The sequence below is a fragment of the Carassius carassius genome, chromosome 41 (assembly GCF_963082965.1).
Source record: "Carassius carassius chromosome 41, fCarCar2.1, whole genome shotgun sequence".
Taxonomy (NCBI): Eukaryota; Metazoa; Chordata; class Actinopteri; order Cypriniformes; family Cyprinidae; genus Carassius; species Carassius carassius.
Genome location: NC_081795.1, coordinates 14,437,025 through 14,449,344, shown reverse-complemented (window position 1 = coordinate 14,449,344; position 12,320 = coordinate 14,437,025). Strand labels below are relative to the sequence as shown.

Below are 12,320 nucleotides of genomic sequence, written 5' to 3'. Positions count from 1 at the left end.
ATCACATCTCTTATCGGCACCAAGCAGCTGCGGAGGATCTGTTAATTGCTCCCTCATTCAGCATAATCTTTAGACTGTCATGACACCAGTCCATCACCAAACAAATAATGTGTGTGTGAGGTTGTGTGCCCGCTGACACATCACTTGTTATTCGAGGGCAAACTCTCAGACGTGACAGCTGAGTTAGAGCTCCCACGAGCTACACGGCCCCCACTGTAATGACTCACTTGTGCTGATTATATATATAGATTATATATATAGATTATATAGATAGATAGATTTAAAATTTTGGGTGAACTATCTCTTTAATGACAAGCGGCAGCATGTTAGTACTGTTAGTCTGCTGTCACTTTAAGACCTGCATGCATCTGTTTTTCTCTAAACTGTTTAATTTCACTTTACACGTAACAACTGTTTATATGTAAACCTTTTGTTTTTTGACAGTTTTAGCACAATCAGCCATGGAAGATAACTTTATCATAGTGTTAACACAATAGTAATAACTATGCTAAACACAATAGTAGTAATCAGGTGCTGTTTGAAAGGCTTTTTAGTGTGCGCACGCTTCAGAACAAAGTCAGAACAGCAATGTCAGAACAGCATGCTAATTAAATATTTAACCGGTCAAGACTTTAAAGCACATGCAAATAATTTACTTTTGTGATTGTCCAGTGTCCTGTAAGTGTAACTTATAGTGTACTTATTATAGTAATTACAATAACTATGTAATAACTAGGTACTAAACCTGAACCTGAACCTACTCCTAAACCTAACCCTACCCCATGTAGTTACCTTGTATTACCAGAACTTTCTTAGCTAAATACACTGTAAGTATACTATAAGTACATGTAAGTACACGTACTGTAAAATAAAGTGCAACCGATGGATCTTTTCTCAGCTTCTCTTCTTTTCTGAGAAGTGGAAACATCAGTGTGTTGAAATCTGTAAGTTAAGAGTGATTTACCTATTACAAAAAGGCGTGTGCTGGCAGTGATGCTTGTTACTACGTTGGTGGCAACACATTCCCACTCCCCATGATCCTCTTTGCTCAGAGAGACAAATTGCAAGCTACCACTTGGTAAGATGTTATGTTTGCTTCTGCTGGGCTTCCCAACCTTGACAAAGTACAAAATAATAAAAAGTTCATGATCTTATATCTATGGAAAGGGAAAATATATATACCTAATGTTGTGGTGGGTCATGGTACCTTTCTCCATACGATGGTTGGAATCTCAGGGTCTCCAGAAGCAGCGCAGGGGATGACCAGCTCTCTTCCCGCCTCCTGGCGGTACTCCCCCCCGGGGCTCACGTTGAAGTAAGGGGGGTCCTGGGGTCACATGATGACGTTTACCTCACAAACTGAACAATGTATCTCAAAAATTCAAGGAAAATGTGGTTATGTGATTTTTAATTAAAGAGCAGGTCATATGGGTTTTATAAAATATATTTTTTGCAATTTGTAACATAGCTAACCTAGCTATAAAGATATTGTCTTTCAATACAAAGAGTCGACTCTGAACCGCCTTAAGGAGCCTGAGTCTGAGGATGATACTGATGTAGTCGCTCAACTAGAAGCACAACTTGATCGGACATTTCTTTTTTTTTTCAGATTGACATTTTTTTATTGATTCTCAAACTTTCCAGAATGCAACATAACATATATGTACAGAATCAGCTTTTTTTCCTTTTTTCCTCGGTAACCCCCCCACCCCCCACCCCGGTCACAACAACACAAATAAGTACAATTGAGATAACTCCCGGCATACAATGATAAGGAAAAAATAAAATAAAAGAATACATACATATTCCACCACACGTTAGGCTTTTGAGTGTGAGCAAGTTTCTTATAAAATTATTACTTCCCATTTTCCAAATAATTTATATATCTGGACCATTTCTTAAAGTATTGATTTACTTTATCAGTCTGTTTATAAGACATTTTTTCAAATGCCGACACTCTACCTAGTTCTGTTAACCATTCTTGAAAAGAGGGGGCCTCCTCTGACTTCCAACTCCTAAGGATTATTTGTCTGCCAATCAATAAACTGGTTTGTACCCAGTGCATTATGTGCTTGTCTCTTATTGCATTATCTGACCATCCCCCTAAAATAAACAATTGAGGGCATAATGAAATATTAGTATCCAAAATTGTGCAAATGTGTTTATGAACTTTTTCCCAGAAATCCTGAATTTTTGTACAGGACCACAGAGCATGATTTAAATCTCCATCCCCAGTATTACACCTCCAGCAATGTGGTGTATCTTTTAATCCAAGCCTATACAGTCTGGAAGGAGTCCAGTAAAAACGGTGCACAATCTTAAACTGTATAAGACGGATCTTTGCATCCCTAGATGCCGTTTTGACATTCTTTAAAACTCTATTCCATTCCTCATCATCGAATATCAGATTCAGATCTCTTTCCCATATTTTCTTAAGAGCTTGTAAAGCTCCATCACCAAGACTTTGAATCAACCAGGAATAGTACACTGATGCTTCATGGCTCTTCCCATATGCCGACATTACCATGCAGTGTACATCTGATGACTTAGGAAGCTGTGAACTAGAACCAAAAGTAGTGCAAAGTAAATGTCGTAACTGTAAATACTGGAAAAACTGGGATCTAGATACACCATATTGCTGTTGTATGTGTCCAAATGACTTCAGACTGCCATTTTCATAAAGGTCGCTTAATATAACAATACCCTTCTTAATCCATTCCTTCCATAAAAAGGGGTTTTTATTAATACGCAATTTAGGGTTCAACCAGATGCTTGAGCAAGTATTTAGGTAAGGGTCACAGCTTCGCATACGGGACACTTTTAACCATACTGTCTGCAAGTGTGAAATAATAGGATGTTTTTTCAACTCTCCTTCCAGTTTAATAGACAGACTCTGTAACAATGAAATGGAAGGCAAGATAGATTGTTCTATCTTATACCAGGGGGGGGCGCGCTCCGGAGGAAGTGACCAATGAGCCAGGTGTCTAAGACTAAAAGCATAATAATAAAACAAAATATTAGGCAGGCCTAGACCACCTTTCTCGACAGGTCTCTGTAGCTTATTAGAATGCATTCGAGGTCGCTTACCATTCCAAATAAAAGCCTTACACAATCTGTCAAACTGTTTAAAGTAGGAGAGAGGTATTTGTAATGGGAGAGACTGTAAGAGATAATTCAGTTTTGGCGAACAGCTCATTTTGATTACATTGACTTTTCCAGCCATTGACATATGGAGGGGAGCCCATCTGTTCATATCGCAGGAAATCTTTTTCATTAAGGGGTCAAAATTAACTCTCACTAAATCGTTCAAATTTGGAGGGAATAAAATGCCTAAATATTTAATGCCTAACATAGGCCATTGGAATGTGCCAGGGTGAAACGCTGAGGCAGGGCAAAATGCAGTCAATGCAAGAGCTTCTGATTTAGACCAATTCACCCTATAACCTGAAAACTTAGAGAAGGTATCAATTATTCCAAGGAGACAGGGTATAGACCTGCAAGGGTCAGAAACAAATAATAAAATGTCATCAGCATAAAGCAGAAGCTTATGAACTTCTCCCCCCGCTACAATACCAGGAAAATCATCATCTTTTCTTATTGCGGCCGCTAAAGGTTCCAAAGCAAGACAGAACAGCAACGGGGAAAGTGGAGAGCCTTGTCGGGTCCCCCTACCCAGTGGAAAAAATTCTGAGATTAGACCGTTGGTTTGAACCGCTGCTACCGGTTGTTTATACAATAATTTGATCCATCTTATAAATATGTTTCCAAACCCATAAGCTTCTAAAATTTTAAAAAAGATACTTCCACTCCACCATGTCGAATGCCTTCTCCGCATCTAGTGCGACGGCGGCAATCGGTGTCTGTTCCTCCCTTACTGACCACCAAATGTCAATAAACCGTCGAATGTTATCAGAAGAACTACGGCCAGTAATAAATCCTACTTGATCTTCGTGTATAAGTGATGATATAACTTTATTTAAACGATTAGTTAGGATTTTTGACAAAATTTTTATATCCAATTGGATCAGCGATATTGGGCGGTAGCTCTTGCACTCACTTGAATCCTTATCCTTCTTAAGTATAAGACTAATTAGAGCTTGAGACATTGTTGGTGGTAATTCCTCCCTCTGAAATGCCTCCATAAAAACTTCTAGCATTAATGGAGCAAGTTCTTTGATATTATCTCTAAAAAATTCTGCGGGGAAGCCATCCGGACCAGGTGCTTTTCCTGTGGGCAAAGCTTTGATCACCTCCATCACTTCCTCCAGAGTTATATCTGAATCAAGAAGTTGCTTCTGTTCATTTGAAAGTTTAGGGAGACCCAGCGGTTCCAGGAATCTAATAATATCATCATCAGTTGATGATGATTGATCGGACATTTCTTAGTGGTAAGTTTAAACTTTGTTTATGATACTTTACTTTATTTGACAGCAGTTATTTTATTCATTATTATTATTTACTATTTATTAATTAAATAGTAATTTATTATTTATTATTATTTGTAAATCGTCATATATTCGAATCTTTTGCCTGTTACCTGCATACGTCACAAGGTAACACATTTGCATAATACCCGACTGCCCGTGAAATACGAACACTCTGATCTGCCCACAAAAACTTCAACTGGTTAGTGTGTTTACATTATGTAGAAAAGACACAGTGTTTTCAGCCTCACTGGGCATTCTAACACAGTTCCCACATGTGCACCTCAAATAAGTAAATAATAATAAATGAAAAAAATGCTGTCACATCAATTAAAGTACCACAAACAAAGTTTAAATTTACCATGGACAAATGTCATGATCAAGTCGTGCTTGCGATGGAGTTTGCGGTTTAGTGACTGCATCAGTATCACCCTCAGACTCAGGCTCGAATTGATATCGATGCAATTTTTGTAATCTTATAGCATCTTTTTTTACAAGTAACCCTTAATTGTAGTAATGAACATTTAGTTTCCGACACGCATTGTATACGGAAAGACCAATCACAACAGACTAAGCCAGCTGACCAATCAGAGCAGAGTAGGATTACGGAAGGGAGGAGTTTACAGACTCAGAACTGCTTCGAACAATTGTTTCAAAATCATTGAAAATTTTTTCTAATATTAAATGCATATTCTGAGAAAATTACAATGTTTTCTGACCTTAATGCATTTAAACCTGTTGTAGGGGACTCCAACACAATATTAGGACACTTTAAAATAACATATGACCTGCTTTTTAAGATGCACTGACTCACCTTTAGCACCAGAGTGGCCGGAGGGGACTGTCCCATGGTACCTAGGACATTGTAAGGCACACAGGTGTAGGTGCCAAGGGAGTCTTCAGTGACCTCTGCCACCCGAATACTTCCGTCCGCCATCTGGCTCCATCCAGGATACTGTGAGAGGAAGAGAGGAGCCCAATCAGTGAACTGGACTGTTGTCAAACAGTCAAGAGTCTTGATATTTGAGACGTCAGAAGTCCATGCATTATAGACCTTCTCGATTCTAAGGGGGTAGCCATCTTTTTCCCATCGGACTGACGTAACTGGGGGGTTGGCATCCACTGGGCAGCGAATGATTCCCGGCAACTTTCTTGGGGCGTAGATGACAGGTGGCATGTTCACAACACGGGCAGGGTCTGCGGAGAGGACACGGTCCAAACAGGAATCAGAAACATGGGTAATCATGTTTAACTATGGTACCGCAGAATAGAATACATTATGAAAATATCTGAAAGAACTGAAAAGTCAACATGGAATGGAACTGCAAATGAATTTACTGGGAGGACTTAAACTTTTCATCCACTTACATTTCCCTGTAAAAATCAGGCCTTGTCACTATTATGGTAACACTGGCAAAAATATGGCAACTTTTTGTGACAACATAATTGTCTAATGTCAACAGTGTAGTGATGTACTGTGTCTAGCAAAACTCATGCATAAAAGTCATAAAGTGACAAAAAGTCACTTTAAAAACCAAGCAATTTTTTTCTGGTAAACACAGCAAATCAATAATCAATATGCTTTTGTTGAATCGTTGCTGCACGAATTTTAACTTTTTAGAATAATCATGTTTTACAGCTGTATTTGTAAAAAAAATTACAATTATATTTGATGCTTTACAGAAAATCCACCAATCCGAGGACTGTGGTGAACAAATTATTTCAAAAGAGATTTCTTTAAGTATTTTCACAGCATAGCAAGACTGACTTATGATGAATAGTTTTATATTTATCTATAGTTTTTCATTTGTTTATGTCATTCACAATGCTTTATGGTATTGTAGTTCTCAGTACATAGTCTTGTATTTTTGTCTTTTTGTCTGATTTTCAAAAATGTTTTTCATGGTGTTTGTAATGTGATTCACCTCATAGCTGGTTGGTTTGAGTCCTGGGTTTAAAATGTGAAATATTTTATGTTACAACAAACTCAGTTTACAGTTCATAGCAGCTATACATATAAAAATCTAAATCAACACATCTCCCAAATTTTCACTGCAAAATCACAGTGTTCAGGGGCCTGTGTAAGTGATGTGTTGTAACAGAACATTTAAGTGTTATTTAAAGCCCTTACTGTGAAGTTCTCTCACCTGCAGCAGCCCTGGGGTGTCACTGACTGATGTAGCACAACCCCAGCGGTGCAGAGACGCGGCTGCTAATAAGACTCAGTCAGCCACTGCTGTGATGATATAGCTCAGGGATCCTCAAATCTGGCCCACAAGATCCACTTTCCTGCAGAGTTTAGCTAAAACCCTTATCAATATATATATTATATATATATATATATATATATATATATATTATTAGTAGCTTAACTGTAGGTAATACTGTAGGCTTGGAACATTGATGTGCATTCATATCTGCACATCTGCTTTCAATCAGAATTCAGATTTGGAACTATTTGTTTTAGAATAAAATTAAATTTGCTTCAGTGATAACTATTGGCTGTCATTTATAACTGTAATCATGATTCCACTTTTTAATTGAAGTAAGCCTTCTCCACTCTCTCTTTCTATCCACGACAAACAGACAGACAGACAGACACAGAGGCAGCTCAGACTCTTGCTTATCCGCCACTTCCTGCAGCACCACAAGAGTCCTGCTGCAGATGGAAGCGAGCGATTAATGAGAGAGAAGCAGCAACTAGAACATCTGAGATGCCTGGCAGCCACCACTGCATCTCAAAGGGTGTAAATAGTTCTGTCCCTGCATGTGACAGACACCAATTACCCGCTCTGATGATAGTATACTTGACATAAAACACCTCAAAGGCACACAGGACATAAACTGAGTTTTGAAACGCAGGCCTGGTGCTGCAGGCTCTTTAAGAGGTTGAAGGTGAAACTCACATTGCACGGTCAGGTAAGCTGAAGCTGAAGGGGAGATGCCCAGGCTGTTACTAGGGCTGCAGGTGTATTTCCCAGCATCCTCTGGCTTCACTCTGTAGATAATGAGGGTTCCGTCAATAAAGATGCGAACTCGGAGCTTCAGATCACTGCAGGGAAGAAAAGAGAGATGATCTGTTTGAAAAAAATTATTAAATGTGTTTGTACACAGACAAGAATTGAAGCTGATACAATGTCTCATTGTTATGGCAGTCTGTTTTTGCCTTAGAGTGAATAATAAAAAAGGTAATTGTGAGAAAGTTTTAAATGAACTTTATACTTTTTTTTGTGAAAAAATAAACACCAAAACACACATACAATAATTAAAGCTACACTTGTAAGATTAGGGACTGGTTTCACAGTCAGGGCTTAGACTAAGAAAGGTTTAGGCCATAGTTCAATAAGGACATTTAAGTATTTTTTATAAATGTTCCTTAGAAAAAAAAAAACATTATTAGTGTGCATCTTGAGACATTTTAAAATATGTCAACGCAAGTTTCTTTAAGTTAAAACAGCTCAAAAGGGTGCAATTGAGGAAAAAGTCTGACATTTTGAAAAATGTGATATATAATTGCAACTGTGATTAATAAAATTGCAATTGTTAGACAAAGTCAAAGTTATAAGAGTGGCAATTGTTAAATAAAAAACACAATTATGAGAAAGTCTTAATTATGAGATATGAGAGAAATTATGAGAGAAAATCTAAATAATAAAAAATGTATGCATTTGTAAGAAATAAAAAGTTTCAATTGCATAATATAGTTGCTATATACATTTTTGCGATATAAAATTGCAATTATGAAATAAAGTCAAATTTGTGAGTATAAAGTCAAATTCTGAGATATAAAGTCAGTTAGGAAAAATAATGACATCTATAAGAATGTTATAATTGATGGGAAATGGAATTCATCATTCATATATTTTTATAACTTTAGTTTCACACAGGAAAAATATTTATAAATCAATAAATGAATGAATGAATAAAAAAAACTAATAAATAAATAAATAATTTGAGATCAGATGATATGTGGCAAACCCCCTGCTTGAAGACCCTTGTTTTATAATCTGTCTGCAGATAAAAATAATCACTTCTAAGTAAATAAAATGCTGATTCTTATGGTTAATTTGACAAATGTCAGTGTCAACTAAAGTGTTTTTACACAAAGTGGTAAGTTAGCCAGTAGTCTGAATATTCCCATGAACATCGGTCCAACCCTAACAGTTCAATAGTACAGAGAAAAAAAAAATACGGTATTTCGAACCATTATTCTGGCCTGTTTCCACAGAGAGGAACAGACTACAGCCCTGCGTATAGAGGGTCAATACGGCCACGCTTGGGGGAGTCAGAACAGCTTCTGGCTCGGCTTTAGATGATCAGCATGCTTTTTTAGGCATGTGATGACACAAGCATAGTGTCACAAGATGTTCCCATCCCGGCATAAAAACCTGCTGTGTGCGCCTCCGCGTAACTGCGCTAGCATTTGCCTTAATGCAGCTGTAGAGGGCTTGAGATTCAGGGATTCTGGGTCTAAAAATATATGTGGCTCTAATCTTTAACCGACAGATACACACACACACACACACACAGCAGCTTCTGTATTCAAGACTCTGAAACTTGGCACAGTAGTGAACTCGATCATAACTTTACTTCTTGAAGTAGACGTTGTCCTCTTCCCAGTACCAGGTGTAGGTCAGGTTACCAGGATACGCCTCTGCTTGGCATGTAAATTGGGCATTCTGGGATATGTTAACAGTGATGTTCTCAGGTGGTGACACAATATATGGAGGACCTGGTGGAGGCAAACAGTGACAAGAGTTATAGACAGACGAGTAAGAAAATATCAAAACAGGAAAATTAGAGTTATTGTTTTAACTAATAAAAGCTGTATGTAAAGTTCAAATTGTGAGGGAAGCAATTCTGAGATTTGTTTGAGATAAAAAGTGCTAGTTCTGAGATATAAAGTCGCAATTATAAGAAATAAAATTGCAACTGTTAGATATAAAGTCACAATGACGAGAAAACCGCAATTGTACAGTCATAACTGCAGTATGAGAAATAAACACATTCGGAAGATATAAAAATGTGAAATTACAAGATATAGTTGCAAGTACATTTACATTTGTGATATATAAATTTGCATTCATGAGATTTACAGTATGAGAAAGACACATCTGTAAGATAAAATGGTGATGTTTATGAGATATGGACATATTTGTGACATAAAGTCACAATGATGATATATAAAGTAACAGTTCTCAAAAATAAAGACACATTTGTGAGATTTCTCTAAGGCGGAAACATGCTTTCTTACATTATTACATTTGTAAACTGATGGCAACTAACTAGCATTCAGCTCAAATTTAACTAGCTTTAGCGAGCACGATTAACAGACCATTTGAATGCTTACAAATACTCTACATCTAAAATAGTTTTTTTTTTTTTTTTTTACGAACACAGGACTGAGCATTTTAAATCAGAAATGTGAAGCTAGTTGTTACGGGTTTGTGGGATTATTTACTTGTTTCATCTTTTGGTTTACAAATTTTTTTGTGAAAACTCAATGCTAACAAGCTAAGTCAGCCTTCCGCCTGCTAACTTTTTGTTTCTTGGCGTATTTACTGCAAATAAATTTCAGTTTTGTTTATGTACACAAGATAAATTAATTATTGTTTGTGGTAATAAACTGCATGCCACGGATGTGGTATTACTCACAATTATCCTAATTCTCCTCCATGTATGTAAACCTATCTAATAGAGACAGCAAGGATACTACTGTCAGGCCTTCCCACAGAGAATATTATCCTTCCCACATGAGGCTGTCACTGAAATAGCCAATAGACTTTTAATTAGACGTGTGGGTAGACAGGAATACTGTCGTGAACTCGGACCGCTGTGAGATTTCTGGCTGCTCTGCAGAAAGATACAGCATGAATGCTGCTCTTAGCACAAACAAACCCATGACTAGCCGTGAAATATCTTCTAATCTTAATGTGTGGACTATGCTGAGAGCTTCCTGGATGTTTCCTTAATGTGCAGTAAATGACACGGCATCTAAGGGGATTACTGACAGTAGCGCAGCTTTGCTTATTAAAATGAAATCGCAAAAGGCATCACTTGAACGTGTCTAAAAATATCCCTGGCATGGCTTGCACTCATGTTATTGAAGCAGGTTTCAACTAGAGTGCCTCTCCAGAGGCTTCATGAGAATATTGCTTTTTGTAAAAACAATATTGCTAGTTTACTAAACAAAACAGCCCATGGCCAAGGCAATTTTGGCTCGGCACAGTTCATATGTGTCTCCATCTGACTCGTTGGTACTCAGACAAGAGCAGACAATCCTCTTCTAAATCACTCCAACCTTCAGGTAGGGCAGATGATATAAGCAAAATATATAGTGTATAGAGTTATCAAAGCTATCACAATATTTATGAGATCATGAGATAAAATCACTTTTATCATTCTATTGACAGCCTTATTTTAAATACTAACAAACAAAAAAACACTACTTTAATGATAGGCAGAAGAAAGATCTCTTTATAATTTCAAACGTATTATTGTACACACAGCATAAATCTTGGTCTATATGCATGAAATTATATAGCCTTCACTAATCAGGGGGGGGGGAATATTTAATTGTTTTTAAAGCCCTACATTAAAATTATTGTGATATTCAAGGCATTGCTTTAGATCACTGGCAAATCATCACAAATATACTGTTTATATATCAGTACATATCAGCCAGCCCTAGCAGATAATGTAGGGATCATGGACAAGAAGCTCTATGTATCCTGTTTGTTTCCTGGTGCTCTGTGATCACATGCATCCTCTAAATTCTGTTTCCCGGTGCAGGCAGTGCTGCTCTGTATTCACAGCCATGCTCCACTGCCATAAATCTGATTGCAGTGAAAGCCACAAAGCCAGTGACAGGCAGCTTGCTCATGTTTGCTGTCATACTGTACACAGTCCATGGATAATAAACTGAACCACTTCATCATTCTGTACTAACACGGAGGCCATATGGGGAGAGACTGTGTTACCAGTACCAGGTGCTGAATCAAAGCGAACAACGATTATTCTGTTTGCTTGTGCATGAATTTCACACACTATCAAATAGATCCCATCATTAAGGAGACTAAACAGGCAGATCTTTTCCAGGTGGCAATTGATCCATGGCTTAAATGGACCAGCTTGTCGATGGCGGCATTTTTTCTCTTTAATTAATGATATTTTAACTTTCAACAGCCAGGCCAAAAGGTATGGAAGCCCATTTCTGACACTGACAAGAACAAATGCCTTGGTAAAACATAATCATGATATAAAAAGTCAGTTATTAGATAAAATGTCAAAATGATGAGATTATTATTCATATATAAATTATGAGATACCGGGTCGTAATTATGAGATAGTCTAAATTATAACATAAAAAGTCAAAACTATGACATACTAAGTAATAATTATAAGATCAAAGTCTACAACAAACTAAGTCATAATTATGAGATAAAAAGTAAAAATCATAACAAAAAGTCAAAATTGAGATAAGTCAGTTATGTCATTATTTTAACTTCAATTTTCAACATTTATATCAAAATTATGAGATGTCCCAACTACTACGTCTTAATTAAGGCTTTTTAAGTCACGGTATAAAAAGTAAAAATTGAGATAAAAAATTCATAATTATTATTCATAGTATACTTTTGACATTTTATGTCATCATACGTATCTCATAATTTCTAAATGTCTACTTCTATATCTCATAATAAGACACAGTCTCTCAGTTTTTACCTTTTGTCATAACTATACATTTTTATTTCACAAATATGATTTACAAAAATATGTTTCACCCACTCTGAAGGAGAGGGAGAGTGTACAAGGCATGAGCCGTAACTGTAAACCTGAGGTATATCACTACCATCGCTCCGGCAGGCTGTAAACAGTTTCTACTGGAAGGCTCCA

The 12,320-nt window shown here is 37.0% G+C and overlaps 1 protein-coding gene across 7 annotated transcripts in view; it reads right to left on the bottom strand.

Annotated features, from left to right (window-relative positions):
• The window catches only part of LOC132122821 (protein turtle homolog B-like), a 61,933-nt gene that overhangs the window by 9,217 nt on the left and 40,396 nt on the right, over positions 1-12,320 (bottom strand). For all 7 annotated transcript variants that reach the window (XR_009426437.1, XM_059533254.1, XM_059533256.1 and 4 more), the window contains exons 6-11: positions 9,015-9,156; positions 7,331-7,476; positions 5,479-5,621; positions 5,239-5,379; positions 1,208-1,327; positions 965-1,115 (exon numbers count right to left, since the gene is read on the bottom strand). Coding sequence is in view for 6 of the 7 variants with exons in the window: in XM_059533254.1 (XP_059389237.1) it covers positions 965-1,115; positions 1,208-1,327; positions 5,239-5,379; positions 5,479-5,621; positions 7,331-7,476; positions 9,015-9,156 (843 nt within the window). In the remaining variant the exon portion in view is untranslated. The remainder of the gene's footprint in view (positions 1-964; positions 1,116-1,207; positions 1,328-5,238; positions 5,380-5,478; positions 5,622-7,330; positions 7,477-9,014; positions 9,157-12,320) is intronic.